Here is a 21,215-nt window from a genome sequence, read left to right on the forward strand (position 1 = left end):
AGTTGATAAGTTGTTGTGTGACAATGTTTATGCAAAGGAATGCCTTACAATTCGAACCAGCACATCATAAAATCTAACACTCAGATTACAATACTAGGCACCAATGTCAGTGGGGCGTAAGTGTAGCGCACGCTCTGCTTTCAAGAAGACGAAAATTAGAATGTGGGCCAACAGGTTTCAAAGTCACAAGTCATAGACACAGTGCTTATGTAATATCAAAATCTAAATCCTGCAGCAGCCTCATACTTTTGCGCTTTGAAACAGTAATGATTTTTGCTTTAATAAACACAAACAACAACCCTGACATGTAGGCCATTATTAGATCTCTAACTTCATTGTCTCTCCTCTGAAACGCTGCATCACCGTTTTCCTCCATCTTTCTTGTGAGGCCCAAAGTGCTAAATGATGACAAATGTTGAGTTGGAATGATGACAAAGCCGCATCTATTCCCGACCTGACAAGTCAGACTGCGGCTGTTTTGACACAATCATAAAACCTATAACAAACCAAGTACAATTCTCTAATATCTTTGCTAAAATGCAGCAAAGATATGGCAATGCATGATAAAAGCCTCAGCATATACTCAGGAGAATTTCTGAATTCCACAGGAGGCAGGTGAAAATCTGGAAACGGGCCACCATTGCTTTGTGACTACTGCGGCGCTACTGATGCACTATTTTCATTGTAATGAATATACATGGGTTTAGTGAAGTTGTCAACTGAAAACACATTGAACACATTGTGACAGGCAACATCCCTTTGCCAACACTCAGTACCACTCAGCGCTCTATATTACACTGCCAGCCTCCGTGGACCAACCTATACAACCACTCAGCTTTTATGGGAAACTTTGCTAGAACAGCAATTTGTGTCTTAGTGTGTGTGTGTGTGTGTGTGTGTGTGTGTGTGTGTGTGTGTGTGTGTGTGTGTGTGTGTGTGTGTGTGTGTGTTGTTTGTGTGTGTAGTCATGCAAGAAGAGGCAGCACTTGATCTGTCCTCATATTATCCCCTCACCCCACAAAGACAAAATGCACTCTGCTTTTGTGCGCCTTACATTTTGAAATGAATCAACTTTATCTGCAACAGCTTAAAACCTTCCACCTGAAAGACAAAGAGAGCACTGACACACACATCACTGTATCCAACATCAACATCAGCTGACAACAGGAGGCAGCGCTTAGCCACAAGACTTTCCGTCCTCTTCCTCCTCCTCCTCTCTGCTGTCACATGCACTCAGATGTCAGGCTCACTAATCACACTGCGATTCCTCCAGCCTTTGGCGTTAGGGTTATTGCACTGTGGGCAATATTTCTCTTGCAAGTCAAAGTTGGAGGTGGGAGGATTGAGAGTGGGGGGTAAAAGGGGACGTGATTAATGATATGGCTGAGGTCTAACCCTGCACTGGCACGATCAATGATGATGATTTATACACACCTAATGGTTGTTGTAGCATCCAAAACAATTTCATGATTCATCTTCTTCGTGACTTTAAAGGCAACACTGCTAATGATGACCAGTGTTGATTCATTATTTTGATGCAATCTTCCTAATGTGATAACTTTGCCTTTTCCTCAAGAGAGAATTCATCTTTGCAAGCAATAATAATGAAATATTTCCAACACGAGCAACCTTGTTTTATACACACCGTTGGTATATCAGTGTATCTAAACTGGTTTACGTCACCTGTTGGAGCCTTAGCTGGAAGTCTCCATCTCTGCCGCAACACTAACCTCTCAGGTTACAGCTCCAATCAATAGCGGGAGAAGTGATGAGCTCAGCTATGAGAAACACAAACTCTGCATTATCAGATCTTTTTATTGAGCCAATGGGTCCAGATCAGGAGTCACAATTCACATAAGATCCTGTATTTTGCAAATGTCATATAGTCTAGAGACAAAATACTGGGGTAATATGCATGTATACACACTTTGTACATTGTGAGCAGTGTATTAAATAAAGATTGTCAGCAAATTCTATGGAGGGATGAGTAATCCAAAATGCTCCCGACACGTGCACCACTTTTCTAACTACAGTCTGTAATGGCAAACTAGTAACAAAGGCCCTGTCACCAACACAGACAGCTTAACTTTCCATCCAGCCAAAACAAGTCCACAGAGATGATTGATCCAAATATCACATGGGGGGGATGAGGTTTGACAACTTGGCGAGTCTTCTCTCTCCTTGGTAATGAAACAAAGACTAGCCTTTGACAGTTTGAGTAGTAAATGTTTATCCTTTCCAATGTAACAAGCTTATACGAAGCAAGAACTGAAAAAAAGAGCAGTGGGGGCTCGTCCCCAACCACCAAAAAATTACTTTAACTGAAAACTATGCATTTCCACATAACTTTAAGCCACCAACATTTCCACAGCACTAAATCAGGCAGTTCCCCTTTGTGGTCCCAAGGTGGTGGAGTTAGTTATCACATTCCATTGGAACCGCTGAGTCTTTCTCTGTCTTTAAAAAATGGTTAAAAACCCATCTCTATATTGGACACATTCACCTAATCGTCCAAGAACGTCTTACTGGGTTCTTTGGACTTACTCTTGTTGTTCTCTCTGGACCAAATCTTTGCCGCGTTGTATCGCTTTGGATAAGAGCGTCTGCCAAATGACTAAATGAGAATGTAAATGATTAGGGATGCACCAAATGGATTAGCCTCAAAATCTCATCAGCTGGTCATTGACCTCATGACTTAACGGCAATCTGCTGAACTTAATTTAAAAAAAGTTGTTTGTTTTGTTGTTGCGAAAAACTTTGGATCTATATAAGGGGGGCGCTAAAGAAAAAGTTTGGGAACCACAGCTGTAAGCATTTGCAAACAACTGTTACAAAATAATTTAAAGAACTTGGAAAGGATTTTTAAGTCAAGAGGACAGTTCAGATTTATTACTAAAGAAAACCACTGTCTTCTTTCACAGCAGGACTTCCTTCCTCTTTGCCGATTTCATCAGCGTTGTACAAGATGATTGTTTAAACTGATCAACGTCATATGTTTTTGTAATTATACAACAGCATAAGTATAAGGCTGAATGATGGCAGAGGATCAAGGAGGAGAACACCGTGCTGTGGTGTGTGTTGCAATGCTTGCTGGTGTTTTGTAATCTGCTTTGGCGGATCTAATGATAGCTTTAAAAGTGCTCATAAAGGGTGTAAAACTTGTGAAGATGATCCTGAAGATGAACTTTGTGAGCATCAAGTTCATGCTGCCCTTTGATGTGCCAAAAGTATGAGCAAAATCTCAAGAGGGGGACGCTGAGACTGAGCCAGACAGAGTTGGGGGTTGAGACATGAGGGTACAGATCCAAAATTATATAGGTGTTTGAAGCCCTAGCGTACACGCTGCTGTGATATCAGTCATTTTGTCAAGGCTGAGACATTATTTGGCTTTTGACTCGGGCCTTCAAAGTGACTCAAAAAGTCACAGGCTTAGCTTTTGGTGTTATCTCTGTATTAAGATCAAGCTGTAATTGTGTCCTTCCATCTCCATATCACACAGTATCTATCTACAAAGCATAATAAGCTCCATAACATCCTACATTCATGCTGCTAGCACCTTGCTGTTGAACATAAAGCCAGGAAAGATCCCACACAGCGTTCCTCTCCAGGTTCTTTGAATTGTCGCACATAACTGGTGCAACCAGTTGAGGGCGAAACCACACATTTCAATTTACTAACTCCCTGTAACTCTATAACACCCTTCCTCTTTAACATTACCTTCAATTTATCACTTCCACTACCTGACTCCATGTCTGGTTGGGCTCATTCATTCCCCTCAGCAGGGCCAGTAGCCTGTAGACACCAGCTGCCCCTGCAGCCCACACTACAGCTGCTAAGACAGGCACAGGGACTGTTAATGAACCCCACCGCCATCCGTAGCATTTCAAGAGCAGCAGTGCATGCATCTGATTAATCTCTGTCCTAATTAGACTGAACAATTGACCTGCCTGCCACCTAGCTCTGAGCCAGATGACTCTGCATGAGCTGTAACCTCTGTACATTCAAAAGGAGAACAGGGCGAAAATGCATCCTAACACTTCAACATTGTGGTTGTAGAACGAACAAGGAAAATGTTTGTCATTTTAGGATGACTCGTGTAAAACCGGTTGCTGATCTTACAGCCTTTTCTGCTTTTCACTCCAGCAGCCTGACATTTCTGCACTTTTAATTTAGAGTCAGAAAAGGCGCTGATGGAGTTCATAATAAATTGTGTTAGAGAAGCAAACTTCAATCCAATCTTCATTAACACATACTCCCCAATGTGAAAAAAAGCCTCCAGGACATTCTTGTGCACACGCTGCTTGGATGGTTTAAGCATGCACTGCCTGCTCATCTGAAATATTTGGAATGCCTCAGTTGTTGCTGCCATAGTGAAGTCACAACAAACACAAAAGGAAGAAATTATCATCAACACAAATCAGGCAGGGAAGCAACTAGAGGATCCCAATTGTATGTCAACAAATTCAATCAACAAATAAGTCACAGTTGGTGTTGCAAATGAGGAAGCGAATGTGAACTTCCTGTTTCTTTTACAAATGTATAGACTGAATCGGATAAATTTTTGAGGATGGAAAGTGGCGACTTGCGGTGAACGCAACAGACACTCCAAGAGCTATCACTTTAAGATTTAGACTCTACAGTTAAAGAGACGATAGTAGCCTGGGGTCAGAAACTATTCCACATTTGTGAAGGTTCTCAGTAAATCAAGTAAATCTTTACTTTCCAAACTATGTTTACTTTGCAAACCATTCCACGGCAAACAGGACTACTTTGAACACTGTTAGTAAATAAAGGACACAGGTCGGATATGTCAATAAACACGTGAAGGTGAAGGGGCTACACTTTCCAACACTGATGGATGCCACCCCCAATGCTGACGGAGCTCACAATCACAGGGCAGTTCAGGGAGAGGGAGAGGGAGAGAGAGAGAGAGAGAGAGAGAGAGAGAGAGTGGCTGGACAGAATGCACAGAGGACAGCTGGATAGAGGGAGGGGGAAGACAAAACGTGGAAAGTAATGAAATCTTAAAACCTAAAAGGGTCATTTAGGCTGAAATAGAGGGTTTGACTAACACAATCAGATAACTTGAACAAAACTCCTTCTGAGTTGTTAACTTCTATATACATGACATAATGTCACTTGCAAGGACGGCCAAACTGGCACTGCATTTTGTTTTTCTTCCCAGAGATTAGTGGTCATATATCTCTGCCCTGTTATCAACACGAAAAGTGTGGTACAGCAAGTTACTTAAGCAAATGAAGGAAGCTGTGGGATGTCCTCTTTCTTTTCTTGATGTGGTGGAGTAGAAACAGTGATGCTCAGACTCCTCTACTTACTTTAATCTCTGCCTATTTGGATAACCATGTCTACATTTGATTCAATGAACAAGCTCATATCCAAATTCATACGGCAATATAAGTACACCACATTAACAGCCGCAGAGAATTAAATTTGAATAAAAGAAACCCAAAAAGATTTAAGGATTATCTTTTATGGTAATAGTGAAACACCTACAAGGTAAATATCATATCTCCGCCATCTACACATCCATATTAGCAGACATGGCAGACAAGTTGGGGTTAGAAATCAGCATTAGTATTGAAAATAAGACGTGGGGGAATTTGTGTATGAGCTGTCACAAACGTATTGATAGCAGAGCTACGGAAGAAGTTCGATTGGAAGACAAAAAGGAGGTTTTTCAGGACCCCACTGATAATTTCAAAGTTGAATGTTTGACATGAACACCTCATCAGCCCTGTGCTGGAGGAAGTGAGGGGTGATTGGGGATCATTCACATGTCTTTTGGGACAGTGGTGTATTGCAGGGATTTTGCAAAGACATAAAACAGGAGATTGAAAACATAATGGAAATTGATATACGCTGGATCCTGGATTTTTTTGTACTTGAAGAACTACCTAAGGATGGAAAGAAAGGCCAACTTGAAGCCCACCAGCAAGTTGTGTTGTAATTGTTGGATGTTGTATTTGTATTTTTTTTTTTTTAAATAATGAATAATAAAGTTAAAGTAAAAAAGAAAAGAAAAGGGTGATTTGGTTATTATTACTCTGGTACTTCGACGGAATGTTATTCATGAATATGCAACAAAACTTTTTTTTATATCAATATCAAATGACATTGTAAAAATGCATTAGAAAGTAAACCATGAGCTGTTTGGTCACTGAACAAAATTACGTCTGCACGTCACCGCTTCATCTGACGGCATGTTCCTGTTCCATAGCTTCAGTGAAAAGAGGGACATTTACACTTTTCCTACTATAAACAACAAATGCGCGAATTAAAAACAATTAGTCTGACAGTTTAAAATGAGTCCCTGTTTTCAAGTTAATTCGGTATGAAGGAATATAAACCACGGAGCTTTATAGAGGTAATATTTACACTTTTAGAAAGGCAGAAGTCGTGCTGACGCTGCGCATACACGTTGCCTTTCCCTGAGTGAGCACTGGAGTGTCGTCTCCTCTGAGGTCTAATGGGGCGAAAAGTCCAAATATTGTTTGCAAACCTGTTGTTGGACACACAAAACCTCGCCGGATTTTAGAGCGACGCTTTTTGCTCAGAAGTCAAATTTTGTATTCTGACAAGCAAGCAAATTTCCCCCGGAAGCGGGGACACGTCAAACAACGAACACTTCAGCTGAGGAAAGTTTGTATGGGTGGAGGAAACGGACCGTAAAATTAAAATACACAACCGCAGTTACTCCAAACAAGCTACCAACCTCTCTGGGTGTTTGACCAAGCATCTTTGGAGCTAGGCTGGAGACTGTCGTACGGTGTCCTGGCTTCTTGTACTTCCATTTGGTTTTGAACGAGCTCCAGCCCGGCGGAGACTCTATGAGAGATCGCGTCTCTGACAGCTCTGGCGCCGCTGCCAGTTATGGACATTAAATAGTCCATTTCTAACGCTAAGAACACCCGTTTACAGTGAGAGAAAGCAGCTGGTAAAACCACTTCAGGCAACAGGAAACAAGCCGAAACCTGCGGTGTGTAAATGTTCTTACACGCATTCCTGAACGGTAACTTGTCTGAAACACGTACACAACTGAAAACTTTTGCCCCTAGTGGAGTCAAGCTGAGCGGCGGGCGCAACAAGCTCCCCTCACAGCAGCCTACTTTGTTTGTTTACATTGGACAGCTGGTCAAAGTGCAAGAACTATCGAATTCATTCATTTAAAAATTACTTTATAGGATTAAAATAAATATGATTAGTGGTGAGAGCCGCCCCAGCCCGGACCATGGTTGATGTGGGACCAACTGGGACCAAGCCACTGAATCTAAATAGAATTAGACAATAACTTCATTGTGCGTATAATGAATTTGAGTAGTTATCAGTGTGATTGCTCCAAGACTGACACAGAACACAAGAGCATCGTGGGCGTATGGGGCGATTTAGGCTATTAAAAAGCAACTGAAAGTCATCTGTCATACCACCAGGGGCGCTGCAAGTACAATTGATGGGACTCGTTTAATCATTTAAAACTTAAATAATTTGCCAGTGTTGCCCCCAAGAGGTCAGGGTTGATACTTCCAGTCATCTGATGCAGTGAGGAATTGTGTATACAAACTGCAGAAAAACACTTCAACTTTTATCTCTCCATCTTCAGTATTCTTGATTGACTGTTTGCAAATGCATGGGTGTGTTTTTTGTGAAAGAAACCCAACCATTTCATTTTCTAGTCTCTATTTTAACTACTTAATCACAAGCAGGTTTAATGTTGAGTTTATTATTAATAAGATAATTCAGTTCAGATCATATGAACTTCAGATCACAGGGACTTTGAACATTTTTACAAAGAAATAAAGTTACACCCAGCACAACCTGCACCAATTTCCAGGCTGTTGCTAGAATATTTCTTGAAATGAAGTGCGGGGCTCTATGGCGCCCAAGTGAATGACATCCATCTGACTTCCACTATAATAACATTCTAATAAATTGAGACTCTCACATTGCCAGCCAAAGTACACTTATGTGCTCCTATGTGACTTAAGGGGTATAACGAGAACTCTAATACCTGTACCATAAAAGCATCTGCTGGTCCAGTGAGGGGTAGAAGATGGCATTTGCACATTGGGTAAATGACTGAGGGAAAAGTGAAAAGCTAGCAGACCAGAACAGGGTGAAATAATTGGGCACCCGACTTGGGTAGTGAACTAAAAATGATGCATTATTCATTTAAGGGCAGAAGAGCGGTGGGGCAGGAGTCAGGTGTCAAATAATCCTGTTCTGTCTATGAGGAATCACAAAAGTGACCGAAATGAGGACCTACCTCCATTTGTTCCCCAATTCACTCCAGAGAAGGCCAAGATGTCTTTGCAAAGCAGTATCAATTACCTACATGTGTTGCTTGCCTGTTAGCTGCAGCGACTGAGCTGAGACTGAAAAAGTGGTTATAATCTAGTGGATTGAATCGTTGTGATTTGAGATTGAGACAAGGCTATAATGAATACAGAATGTGCTCCATCTAGTGGTGACAGTGGAGAGTGCAGGGTTTTTGGTGTTCTCAGCAAAAAGATGAAAACAGAGTTTGGGTAAGCATTTGTTAAAAAGACTGACCACTGACTGTAATATTGTCTTTTGGAGTTGACTGACACAATAGTGTAAACAGATGACAATACAATTTTCTTGAATACTTGCCTTCTTAATTCTCACCATCACTTTAGTGCCTTGATGATGTACGATGGGCAAGCAGTCAGGAGATTTTATTTGGTCCTGTTTCAGACCTCGCTCAGGGGCCCTGCTGGGACACTTGGCACTTGAACAGTGTGTTTAGACGGGTCTCAGACTGGCCCACTGCCACCCCACAAGGCCTAGTAGCTGCGTGATATACTGTGCTGCTGTACAGCTGCCCAGAGCAGTCATCAAATCATCCATAACATCCTCAGAGGGAGGCTGACTGGGTTGCTCCATCTATGTTTCAACCGGTTGGGTTAAGAGATATACTTTCCCTCTTTGCAGAATAAACAATAAAACCAAATATAGTTCTCGAGGTCTATTTTCCTAGCAGACGCCAACACCTTTTATTAAATTAACCTCAAGTGTGAACAGAATGGCAAAACTAAAGAATTCACATTGTGCTAAAAACACAATCCTCTGCTGGACGTACAAACCACTCTTCCACAAAAGTGAAAATTTGTAAAATAGCTTTTTCCCTATACTTAATTGAAAACAGACCAAATGCTAAATAATAACCTTCCCCATGGATCAACTTTATTTGATCTATTCATCTATTCTTATTTTTTGTAATACTAACTAAACTAAGACTGGGAATGCTAAACAAGTTTGGTTGGATGGTTCAAGGTTGACCAGTTTGTGTAAAACTGCACAAACCAGTTGACCTTTCAGAGTCTTATTGGACATAATGGACGTCCTGGTCTCAGGACCAAAGAGGACAGAACCATCCCAACTGTGAGCCAGCGTCTGTCATGGTATGAGGGTGTGTGAGTGCCCATGGTTTGGATAACTTGCAGGCATCAAATTTAGAATGACTGTATAATTACAAAAATACAAAGAAGTTGATTAGTTATGACATTAATTATCTGATATTTGTAATGTTCTTAATTAGGTAGAGGAAAAAGATCATTTTCCAATCATTGCTTTCTATTTTTAATGTACATTTACCACACTGTCTCAATGTTATTTGAATTACAGTTTGTATATCTATATATATATATATTTTTTTTTAAATAGTTGAGCAAGTAGATTGGATGTATTGTGCGTTTGGTATTAGTATTAAAGCAACATTGATGACTTCATTTTTTTGCACATGTTACACTGCATGTAAACACATGCAAATTCAAAACAGTTTCCAAAATAATTTACTAACATGATCAGATCTTGGTTTTTTTCTCACACTTACCAGTCAGTGCATTATTTGTCAAATGCCTTTGACCTGGTGAACACTTGTTATACAAGTATCTGCTAAAAAACCTTCTAGTGTCAGCAGCTGCCAGCCAAATCCCTTCAAGGGGTCTTGCGTGTGAGGCTTTGTCATTGTCTGGGAGCACGGCAATGGGGAGTGTGTGTTAATCTCAGTCGTTTCCCGGTGAGAGCCAGGTAGGCTGCAGCCTAATCTTGAGAGGAGGAAGGCTTTCATTACGGAACAACAAACATGAAGGCCTCTTGGGAGTTGCAGCTTTTCCACCATCAACGGATGGTCGGAATACACAAACAGGTTACATAAGCAGAGCTGCAGCATGCTGGTGTGAACACCAACATTTATGCTGTGGAACGAACACACACACACACACACACACACACACACACACACACACACACACACACACACACACACACACACACACACACACACACACACACACACACACACACACACACACACACACACACACACACACACACACACACACACACACACACACACACACACACACACACACACACACACACACACACACACACACACACACACACACACACACACACACACACACACACTCTCTGAATTCACTCGCGGTGACAACCATGCACCTGCTGGCAAACACAAACATGCATCTCACTGAGTGCTAATTGTGAGGGTTTGTCGGTGTATGTAAAGCAAAGGAGATACTTCTCTCCCAAGTGATGGATCTTTTCATGGCACATTTTAGAGCATATCTCAGAGCATATCTCGAGCTGGAGGTGAAATACGCAGCAGCCACTCTTCTGTGTTTTATGGACATTCTGTCTATTATCTGGCAGTCTGTACAAATAGCATAAACAAGATGAGGGCCAATAAAGACAGTTAGCTGCTGGAGTAATCTGCTCCAGACACCCAGGCAAAGGCAGCAGTCCCAGGTGTTTAACAGCACCTCTCCAAAGCTTTTTCACTCAAAAGCTGTCAACTCTATAACAGATGAGCATGTTTTCCACTTTGACGGCAGCGTCTAAGTATTCATGAGAGAAACATGAATCAAATGCTGCATGGGGTCTGTGAGGATAGTGACAACGCAAGCTGAATCACTAGATCCAAAGAAAGAAATAGGGCTCTTTAATTACACAACTGTGGTTACATAAATGTGAGTGATGTCATACCAGCAGCACTGAGTCATTTTTGTCCTTTCACATGAGCATTGAAGGCTTTGTATGTTTGATCTCTTTAAACAAAGTTGCCTTTATTATATAGCTTCATAAGAGCCAATTTTGTGCTGAAAGGTGAATCCAGGCAAATTGGTCACATCCAAAATGTGATGTGACGTTGGTTCCAAAATCATCTGTCATGCTCTAGTAGACATGTTTAGCTGAACAATCCGACAATGATTTCTAATGCAACTTCCATACAGTCCACCCATTTTCTTCCATTCCTTTCTTTAAAGATCCCATTTGCTGTTCAAGGTCAAGGGGGAACTGGGACCTATCGTAGGATGCAACCAAAGAAATTCAAGGAAAGCAAACCCTGAGGTCACCGGTTTATCACACAAAACCAGCTGGTGCTCAGACATTCCAATTCATTGGATCCAAACAACTTCTGACTATCGGCGGCAAGAGGAGAAGTTGGAGGGAACAATCACAAAAACAGACAGACAAAATTCAAAATGAACACAAAATGTGACAAAACGTCAAAGTTGTCACAGATCAATGTGCTGTTCACAACACTGTCAAACTACATGACCGACAGGTGACAGGGGGTCACAAATTTCAAGATATTTCACCAGAAAGAATCACTGTACAGTGTCCAAACTACATGAAGTCATGAAAGCAGAACCGGGAATAGGTGGAGCCTTTCTTCTGGCAATGCTTTCCGATGTATTTGCAGGTGTTGCAACTCCCTCCCCCTTGCCAGCCACAAACACATTTCACACTTCAGGATTTAGACTCCCCTACATGAGGGATCCAGATATTTAGCTTGCTACATATTTCTTGGGTGTACGTGATATATTGACATGTCTCCAAAAGCTCGTCTTTGAACACACACACGGGGATCTTCACTCATAGGAATAAGTGCTGATGTTTACTCTCTCTACGGCTCAAGGCTACAAATTGGAAGCAGCTGTTAGCTTTAAGAATCACTCACAACTGTTTTGCCAAATCTACAACTACATAATTAATAAAAAGCAGGACGTAAGCAAATACAATCACCTCCTTGAAGCGCTAAATTTAGAAATCCTTTGGCACATTTAATTTAAAACTCCTTTCAAATTATTGCAATAAAAGTGCTGAGAATCTAGAATGAGTCAAATGCCCCAAACCCTAACACATGATTTCACAATGCAATAACAAGCCTCCATGTAGTCGCGTTGACTCTAAAATAGAAGAGGGGACAATGGCTGAGGTGTCGCTGTCACATCCAGACTGACACTGTCCCACTGGTGCAACAATTCAGCCCAGTCATTGCCTGGGTTTCTCTATCTGGACAGTTCCGCAGGGTGGCGGGGTGGTGATCGATGACTAGTGGCGTCAGAGCAAGCTATCTTTCAGCGGCACTTCCACTGCCCCCGCTCATGGTCATCTATCCTCTGTGGGTGTCTGTGCTGTCTGCGGCCGCCCTGAAGGCCCGGGTGGCCCCCGACGAATGATGACCACTGGCTTAGCCGGAAGAAAACATCCGTCTACCGAGTGACGCTTTCTCTCCCTCGCTCTATTCGCCTCCCTTTATGCATTTTATTCCTGAGTGAGTGTGCCGCTTATGATGAGGAGTCAAACTGCAAATGCTGTCTCTACGTCTGCCTCCAGGTAATTGTTCATTTCGGGTAGAGAGGAGGTGGGGGGAAATGGCAATGGTCAATTTGAAAGAGAGAGGGGGCGGAGGAGGAAGGGAAGAGGAAGGTACAAGCATCAGACACGCACCACTGCTTTCTTCATACAGGGCAATTTATTAAAATAATAAAGCCCCACTGAAGGTTGAGCGCACAATAAACCTGACAGCGAGACAGAAAGAGCGTACAGGACGGAAGCATCGTCAGAGAGATAAACAAAACAAACGCTCCTTTATGTCAGTGTCCACTTTATTATCTCCACTGAACTCAACGGAAGGAGCTAATTGCTTTCTTTTAAAGACAGACAGTCATATATTTCATCATTACCTTGAAAAGCCTCCCATGAATCACACAGGACTCAGCTAAACACACGCACAAAAGCACAAAGATGGCTCTACGAGCCCAGCCAATGAGCTTCATCTCCCGTTCGTGGCATTAGAAGCGGAGATTGCTTGCAGATACAGCGACATCCAACAGCGCCGGAGAAAATTGGAGCCAAACGGACATCTTAAATCCGACAAAGATGCTAAGAGGTCCTATCTGCTGTAAAACTGTCCTCACCGCGGACACTCTTCATTTATCACTTGATATCACCCGTTCCACAAGCGTACTAAATTGGATAATGAATCTCTCCCCCCAGGAGATGCAGTAGATGGATAATTTGTTGGTTAAATTACGAGCCGGGGACATATTGCATCATTCGAGGTGTAAGCCGTTAGTGTAGCTAAATGGATGCAACCTTTTGGATAAGTCCACAGGACTAACAAGTGTGAATTAGGACTCACTGAAGAGACAGACTCATTACTACGAATTACTTCCTGTGTTTGTATGGGGATATGATCTAACCATCTACAAGACTATAAATAACTTTGAAGATGTTTATTTGAATAAGATTACGCATATTTTACCTCCGTCTCCTTGTACTTCCAGTCTATTCTGACCAAAACCTACTGTAAATTATGAAATTTACTGCATGTGCTGCCAGGGAAGAGCACAACATTATATTACAGAATATTATAGCACAGGGAATAAACGCAGAGTCCCTTCACAGATCATTGTTAATCTTTCTTATACAAGTACACACAGACAGCTTTAGATTAGTTTTTTTTCCCACCATCAAATATTACAAACACTGTGCATCATGGGTACTACATGATACTGTCGCTTTTCGTATAGTAAATTAGTAATGCTCAGCTACTTTAAGTCTGTATATGGTTGATGGAATTCTTCAGCTTCTTCAGAGGCTGTCTTCAGACAGTTTGTTAATTTTCTCTGTACTGAGTCAGGGAATAATGTTTCACTTCACTCTGGGTTGGATTTGTGTTCATACTGTAACATTTATCAGCGGACCAAAATTCGTAAACAAATATCAACGGCTTGCCAATTGTTTTGTGATTGGTCAGAATAGTCTGGGAAGTTCACCTGGAGAAAGTTTCCTTTGCCTGGTAAAAATTACAAAAAAATGTATTGCAAATTGAGCATCAGCAGCGTTTGTGCACATTTGCTTTGCTCGTTATTCTGCGGTTGATTTACCAATGTTCAGTATAACAACAATACATTAGATTTGAGCATCAAGGCTACGTCTTGAAAAACAATGACTGACTGTAGGAGAAGACTTGCTCTGACAGACAACATGTTCAAACTATAACTCTTTCGAAGAAGCAGGAGGTAAGCTCGGTTTTATATCTATTTATAATATCTCTAAGCCTAGGGAATATAGTGTATATACAGGACCATCTTAGCTTATACAGTACAGCAAGTGAGTTGGATCGGTTTATTGAGTTGGTGACATTCTCACTGCAAACCACTCCGCGGAGTGATTGCAAGCCAGCCGAGTGTGTGAATGTGTGAGTGTGTTTACAGTGTTCACATATGCCCACTGATCTAGGGGGGGAAACTCTGCAGGCTGCGGAAGGGCAGGGCAGACATCAACCATACAGTATAAAGATATTATATAGTATTACAATCTGTTTACGTTCCCATTTTTAAAACGGAATATGAATATGTGTGTTTGGACAGATGACATCACATCATACAGGATGTCTATCAGGCCAATGTGGCAGATGCCCTACGCCTGTACTTTGTAGTATGTGAGCAGAGGACATGCAGTTTATACCTGAGGCTTCAAATAAACGATGAGCCTGAACTATACGGGTATGATTAATGCCTTGTCATTTTAATTCAATCATGTTTGTACATCCCTACGAGCTTATTGAATTTAAGTTTATAAAGTGCCGCACAATTCCAGACAAACGAGTGGTGTTATATGAGACAATACTAAGATAATAGCTAAAAGAAAGACACACAAACTTAGCCAAGTAACCCAAAGGAATTTAAGTGAACCTAATTGAATTTTACAATGATGCGATTTCCATTTCCATACCCATTATCATAACAAGCTTCCAGTTTAAAGCTTGTGTGTTCAGCGCACTGCTCTGCCTTTTTGCAGCCCGAGCAGAAAAAGAAAGGAGCCTCATGTATGTAGCTTCTGCTACCAAACTTCCTTGTGACTATTTTCCAGAGATCTGTCAACCAATGAATGTTCAGACTAATGACCCGTGTGGTGAAGACTGCATACTGCACTGGCCAGCTAAATCCTGTCCTCCAGCCATTCTTCCTCTTGGATAAACCGGTGCATAGCAAACCTGGCCCTGGAGCGTGCACAATACAAAGTCATCCTCATTCTAATAAGCAGAGCTAGAGGAGGATGAGGCGGAAGAGAAGAGAGAGAGGGTGGGGAGGTATAAAGGTAGATGTGGATGACTCATAATCAAAGCCAGTTTAAAGCCAAGCTCCAACCACCTCTAGCCAGGATCCTCCAACTTTCCCCTCTTTTGTAGTCGCACCTAATGATTAAAAACTATAATGGATTCTACAAAAATTCAACCCAAAAGCACCCAAAGCGACCAAAGTCTATGTCATATGTAAATCAGAACACTGACCTTGGAATAATCAGATTCTGTTTTTCACTCTTTCAATCAAATAACATATTTTTAGGGATTATTTTCCATGAAGTTCACAGACGGGATGCCAATCTTGAAGTATTGTTTTTGTATTCTGGCTGAAACCCTGATGTTCTGTATGTGCTCTTCCTTGATATATATTGGAAAGCCACTCTTAGGTCAGCACAACATACACTCAAAGGTCATTTTATTAGGTACACCGATGTATAAATACTGATTTTGCTGAGTTAAATTAGTGGCAGTGTTTCATCAGATACCTTAAAAAGTATGTCTAATATTTTTTTTCTACCTTCATTTGTCTGTGCAACACGTTGGAGGTCGAGTGATTTTCAGTACCGGAGCGATGTCAAGCTCTCAGTTCGCTGATGCACACAAGGACGACTCCATAGAAACTCAGTTTTTTGCTCTGTCACATTATGTTCCGCATGCAAAAACACAAACTGATGTACTTTTACTGTCCCTTGCTGCTGCGCCGCTGAGTGGAAAACCTTATAGATCCTTCACTGTGCACTGTGACTGACATGCAAGTGCTTTGACTCACAGACAACAAAAGCTTGAGGAGGAGAGACTAAAATGTGATTTGACTGCAGCAAAGGTTGAGGATGAGACACTGAAAACTGATATTCACGTTTGATATCGGCATTATTTTGTAGTAAATGCAGGTGTTTTGATCAGAGTACCAGGGCTTTAATATCAATATCAAACTTTCAATTCTGATCTAAGCAAACATAGCAAAATAAGGATAAATTAAAGAACTTGCAACACTTCAGCAGAGGCCTGTATTCAACATCAGCATGACTAATCGCATTGAATAAATTCTGAGCATAAAAACTCCTCTGCACTAAGGGAAATGGCATGAACCTGGTTTTTCGCTCAGAAATACCACATGAATATTAGATACAGGCAAAATAGAGCTGTTTCCCAAAAAAAAAACAAGCCCATAAATACATGACAGAGGGAAACAAATATCAACAGTTATGTGGAGTGGCAGATCTTATTTTCCCTGAGCTGTAAAATGAATCAATAGCAGTGGCTGGCCCTGGCGTTAGACACTAGAAAACTGCTTACTCTCCATTTGAGCTATATGTAATCAATCCTAGCCAGAGGATGGCTATAGCCTTTTCCAAACTAAGTGGGGAAACAGTGGGATTACTAGCACTGGAGCATTTATAAATTGAGCCCGATGAGAACAGGCCGCCAAGAGACCCCCGGTCCACGTAATTACACTGGCAAACCAATAAATCTGACCCACAGATCCTTTACAGTAGCACTGCGGGAAAATCTGCAGCGAACATGTTTCCTTACATTGGTTGCTTATGCTTCAGATGAAACGGTAATGATTTTGTTACAGTGCAAAAAGACGTTACAAACCTCTGTGTACTTGTAGTTGTAACCTCGATCTTAACAGTTGCATGTGTTGACACTAACAGCATATTGAGGATAGAACTTTTACCCTTGAGAGAAGCACAAGGAAGACTGGTCCATCTAATGGCCTTCCTTTTTGAAAACACAAGGGCACGAGAGCGAGCCACTTAAAAGCGCAGGATCGATGTATGGACTACATACATGTGGTCTCTAGAGACGATTAGAAATGACAAACGTCAGACGGGAGGACATTTGGGGCAGCACTAACATCATACAGATCTTCATGACATTGAGACAGCCTGAGAATAAATTAATCTCTCCCTTTGTGTGCCTGTGTGCGTGCATGATTCTGCATGCATTGTGTTTACAATCCAGAGTAAACAACAAATCTAGACCTGTCCTTTCATTTACAAGCTGTGACCCCGGTTTCATATCGGCGGTTAAACCTATTACTGTATCTGTGTCGTGCCTGTGCAAATGCTGCAGGGTCACATTAACAAATCCCTTTGCTGGGGAAGGTCTGGATTTATGGATTTACATTGATTAAAATGACATTCAATGTAATCCAGTCAGGAATCTTCCTCCAGACATCTCTAAATGTAACCTGGTTAGCAGGAGATTGATGACACCAGGTAGGGGCTGAGCGAGCCTCTCTTAGGCTTAATGATGCAACATCTTAGTCAAAAACGGCTTTGAAATCATGCCACTCAGTCGTCCCGTCTTTTTTCTGTTATTATTTGCAGCCGTGATAAAAAGATAACTTTCAGACAGGGCCATAGAGAGGTGATTAATTCAGCGGAGCAGCTAGTCTGGTCTGGAGAAGAAGAGAAGCAGCTCTGAGAATAATAAGTAAGGAGTAAAAGCTGCTGCTCCATCGCTATCTGGGGATAACTAAAACATACTATTAACCTTTGAGGAAATGGTTTCTGACCGCTTCTGTGTAGCTGTGGCACGTGTATAAATCTGTGTGTGTATGTGCATCCTTATCCACCTCTTTCATGTTTATTCAATTGCAGATATTAAACTGAACAGAGTACAAGGACACATCTGAACACGTACTGTCAGAACACCCATGTCCTTCTGTCAGTTCGTCTGACACACACACACACACACACACACCAGGATGCCACTCTCACTTCCAAACGCTGCATGAGGCAGAGCAATATACAACACCTTCCATATGACAGCAGCTCAGCTAATGAAACAAGTCACTGCTTTTTGTTTACTGGCACAGGGAATCCAGACCAGATATCCAAATTAAAGTTTACAAGAACAATGAGACTTCACTGCTTCTGGTGCCGATTAGTGTGGTTGCAGCCCCACAGGCAGGTTGAAGTGGACTACGTTACCATGTGGGCCGCACCATTTTCACATTATTAACCCGTCTTCTATAATATTTCAAAAGCTGTTTTAATCCGTTTTAAAACCTGAAAGTCAACGATTGCCGTGATGATCAGTATTGGCTTTATTGTTATACTAATTAATAAATAGTTTGTCTAGAGTCTTCACATTGTCCGATGTAACGAGTGGACTAAGGTGAATGGACAGGGCAGGGGTGGGGGTGTACTGAGCGCCTGTGTGGACGCTACCTCTCTGTTCTGTGTTTATGTCTGTGTTCTTTTATTTTGTTTATGAAAACCCCAGCCAGCTACCTGTCCCCTCAGTCTGTGAGACGCTGGAGGTCTCTCTATGCCCTTTCCATTGGGAACAAGGTGGATTTAGTCAATGACCTTTTTATCAGGGATGCCGCAAAGTCTGATTGTAATAATGTTCCTTTTTTTATGTACAATGTTTTAATGAGAAATCCTCTTCATTGCTTCATAGAGTGGCTTCTTTAAAATAAAAATGATTCCATCTAAAAAGTTAACTCCATGACTAAAAGAAAAAAATGTAGCTTTCCCTGTAAATGCCAGAATATTGAACAGTAATGGAAAGCCACTTAACATGAGGCTCACAGGTTGCATCTGCGGGAGCTTTTAATTCCCTTCAATGATATGCAGAATGATGCCCAAAATGAAGATTTGACTGCCTTAGTCTCCGTGCTTTGCATACACATTTGTAATTTCAACAGGATGTGTTCCAAGTGGACCATATCATGCTTATTCATTCAAGTGGTGGGCGTTCCTGGCTCTGCACTGGGCTGGTTCTCCTCACCTCTTACCCACAGAAGTTTTGCAGTTCTTGTTTGAACAAGAACTGCAAAACTGTGGAGAGAGTGCATCTTCTCACCTCTCCAAATATCTAGACAAGAAAGGCTCTGAAGACAAAGCACCAAGCAAATACCAAGTCCTGTTCTCCAGTTCTTTCAAAGCTTCCTAGGAAGGCTAAACACTGTATCATCAAGTGAGCAGACACTCAGATAAGGATGGAGACACTGAGAAATCCCAGAGACCTAAAAAGAGACAAGAAGACTGAGAGGGACGAGATCACATGAAGCAAGGTATGTGGGAGGAAGCCACAGTAGGAGAGAGTCGGAGAAAGACTCCACAGGATTTGTGGTGGGCTAAGCTGCCGTATGGAGCTAGGTGATCAGCCTCTACCCCCAAAGCAAGAAGGCTTGGTCTTATCTGAGCACACACAAGCAGCTCTGTTGGCAAAAGCACCATGGCATGGCTGTGGGTGCTGCTGTCACAGCGTGATGATCACTCTCCCTCTCTCGCTCTCTTCTCCGAATTTCCACTGTTACCATCACTTCCATTGTTCCTCATCGCTTCAAACCTCCTGCTCACTCAGGGAGAACACAAAAAGGTTTGACTCGCACTCAAGGCCATCTCAGTACAGTGAAGTTTCCTTACCGTTTGCCAGAAGGAAACGATCAGGTGATTTTGATTTGTCCAAAATTAAATATTTAAAACCACAACTGGAAAAAATTTCTGATGAATGACTGAACTGTTTGTCATTTCATTTCATTTCAAAAACAGAATTAACTGTTCCTCAGATTATAATAACCCAATAGCTTCTCTAAAATATCTAATTTGTTGAGAAAGAATTAGACAATTTCATCCAAAAAGACGCAATTGTAATGATGGATTTGTCACTATTATCCTATACAAGGCTTGTTTCATCTTTCCATTTCAGTTTCCATATTTGTCCCATATGACAATAAATGCATCAAAGTAACGAAGAATGAATGAAAATGATTCTCCTAGTCAAAATAATCCAAAAGGAGGAGCTACATAGAGGATTTTCACCTGTGGAACAATATAATCTCCCTCCTCCTGAAACATTTTAGACAATTAGTTCTGAACTATTTCCTTTATTTCAACACCTACAACAGGCATTACACAACATGAGATAAGCTTGTGTGGGTTTTGGTTTTGTTCCTTGAACAAGACGGCAAATGACCTGTGACATCACGTGATAAAGGTCTATAAATGGACGTGGGTGATTCTGAAATGTGTCTGCATAATAAGCCAGCAATGTGCGAGTTCAAAGCACGTGACTAATAATATGTGAAATGTGAACACAATCACAGGACTCGCATGCTTATCTCTTTTGAAAACGCTCCAGCAGTAAATGTATGTGGCTGTCCTACTATTCATAGAAAAAAAACAAACAAAGTCGTCTTGTGTGTAATTGCCACCCCTGGCTACAAGAGATGTGCCACCTGAGACAATTACATCAAACACAAAAAAGGGAGCAACATCGCTGTATTGCCTGCAGAATCAGCTACAAGTGTCAACCGCCGTAGTGATTAGCTGCTCGTCCCATATCACGCTGCAACAACCCAGCTGCCAGGGAACACGGAGAAACACGCTGCTTTCAAGGACGGGCATTCATCAACACTAACAAAAACAGACACACACAGAGGCGTAGTGAAACATCTGAACTACAGGGCCAACAGTAAGTGAGCTAACACCCAAACAGACACTTCCTTCAATGTATTGAATAGCTGCTAATTTAATTCCTGCCACTGGGTCCCTTTCTCTGAACTGCCCAGAGCAAGTTAGTGTATTGCTCCCCCAGCACCAGTTCACCACTCTTCAACCCAGCAGTGAAAATCCAATGAATAACTAACAGAGGAATAATCATTCACATGGCGGCTGTGACGGGGCAATGGCAGCTTGGGGTGTTAAGGCTGGCCAACACATGTGCTTCTGTCTTGTTTATTAACATTTCCTCTGTCAGGTGCTGAAGATGCAGGTCTGTGTTAGCAGAGTCAGGCCTTTTTTTCCTGGCT

At 41.7% G+C, this 21,215-nt stretch overlaps 1 protein-coding gene across 4 annotated transcripts in view; it reads right to left on the bottom strand.

The window, feature by feature from the left end:
* The window catches only part of oxr1a (oxidation resistance 1a), a 118,602-nt gene that overhangs the window by 39,970 nt on the left and 57,417 nt on the right, over positions 1-21,215 (bottom strand). The window contains exon 1 of one of the 4 annotated variants that reach the window (XM_076150307.1): positions 6,734-7,070. The exons of the other annotated variants lie outside the window; for them this stretch is intronic. Coding sequence (XP_076006422.1) covers positions 6,734-6,911 — 178 coding nt within the window. The 5' untranslated portion in view covers positions 6,912-7,070. Of the gene's footprint in view, positions 1-6,733; positions 7,071-21,215 lie in introns of those variants that run through there. 4 annotated transcript variants of the gene reach the window in all.

Source organism: Genypterus blacodes, unplaced genomic scaffold (assembly GCF_046128005.1).
Source record: "Genypterus blacodes isolate CSIRO-AG114 ecotype Tasmania unplaced genomic scaffold, CSIRO-AGI_Gbla_v1 ptg000052l_1, whole genome shotgun sequence".
Classification (NCBI taxonomy): Eukaryota; Metazoa; Chordata; class Actinopteri; order Ophidiiformes; family Ophidiidae; genus Genypterus; species Genypterus blacodes.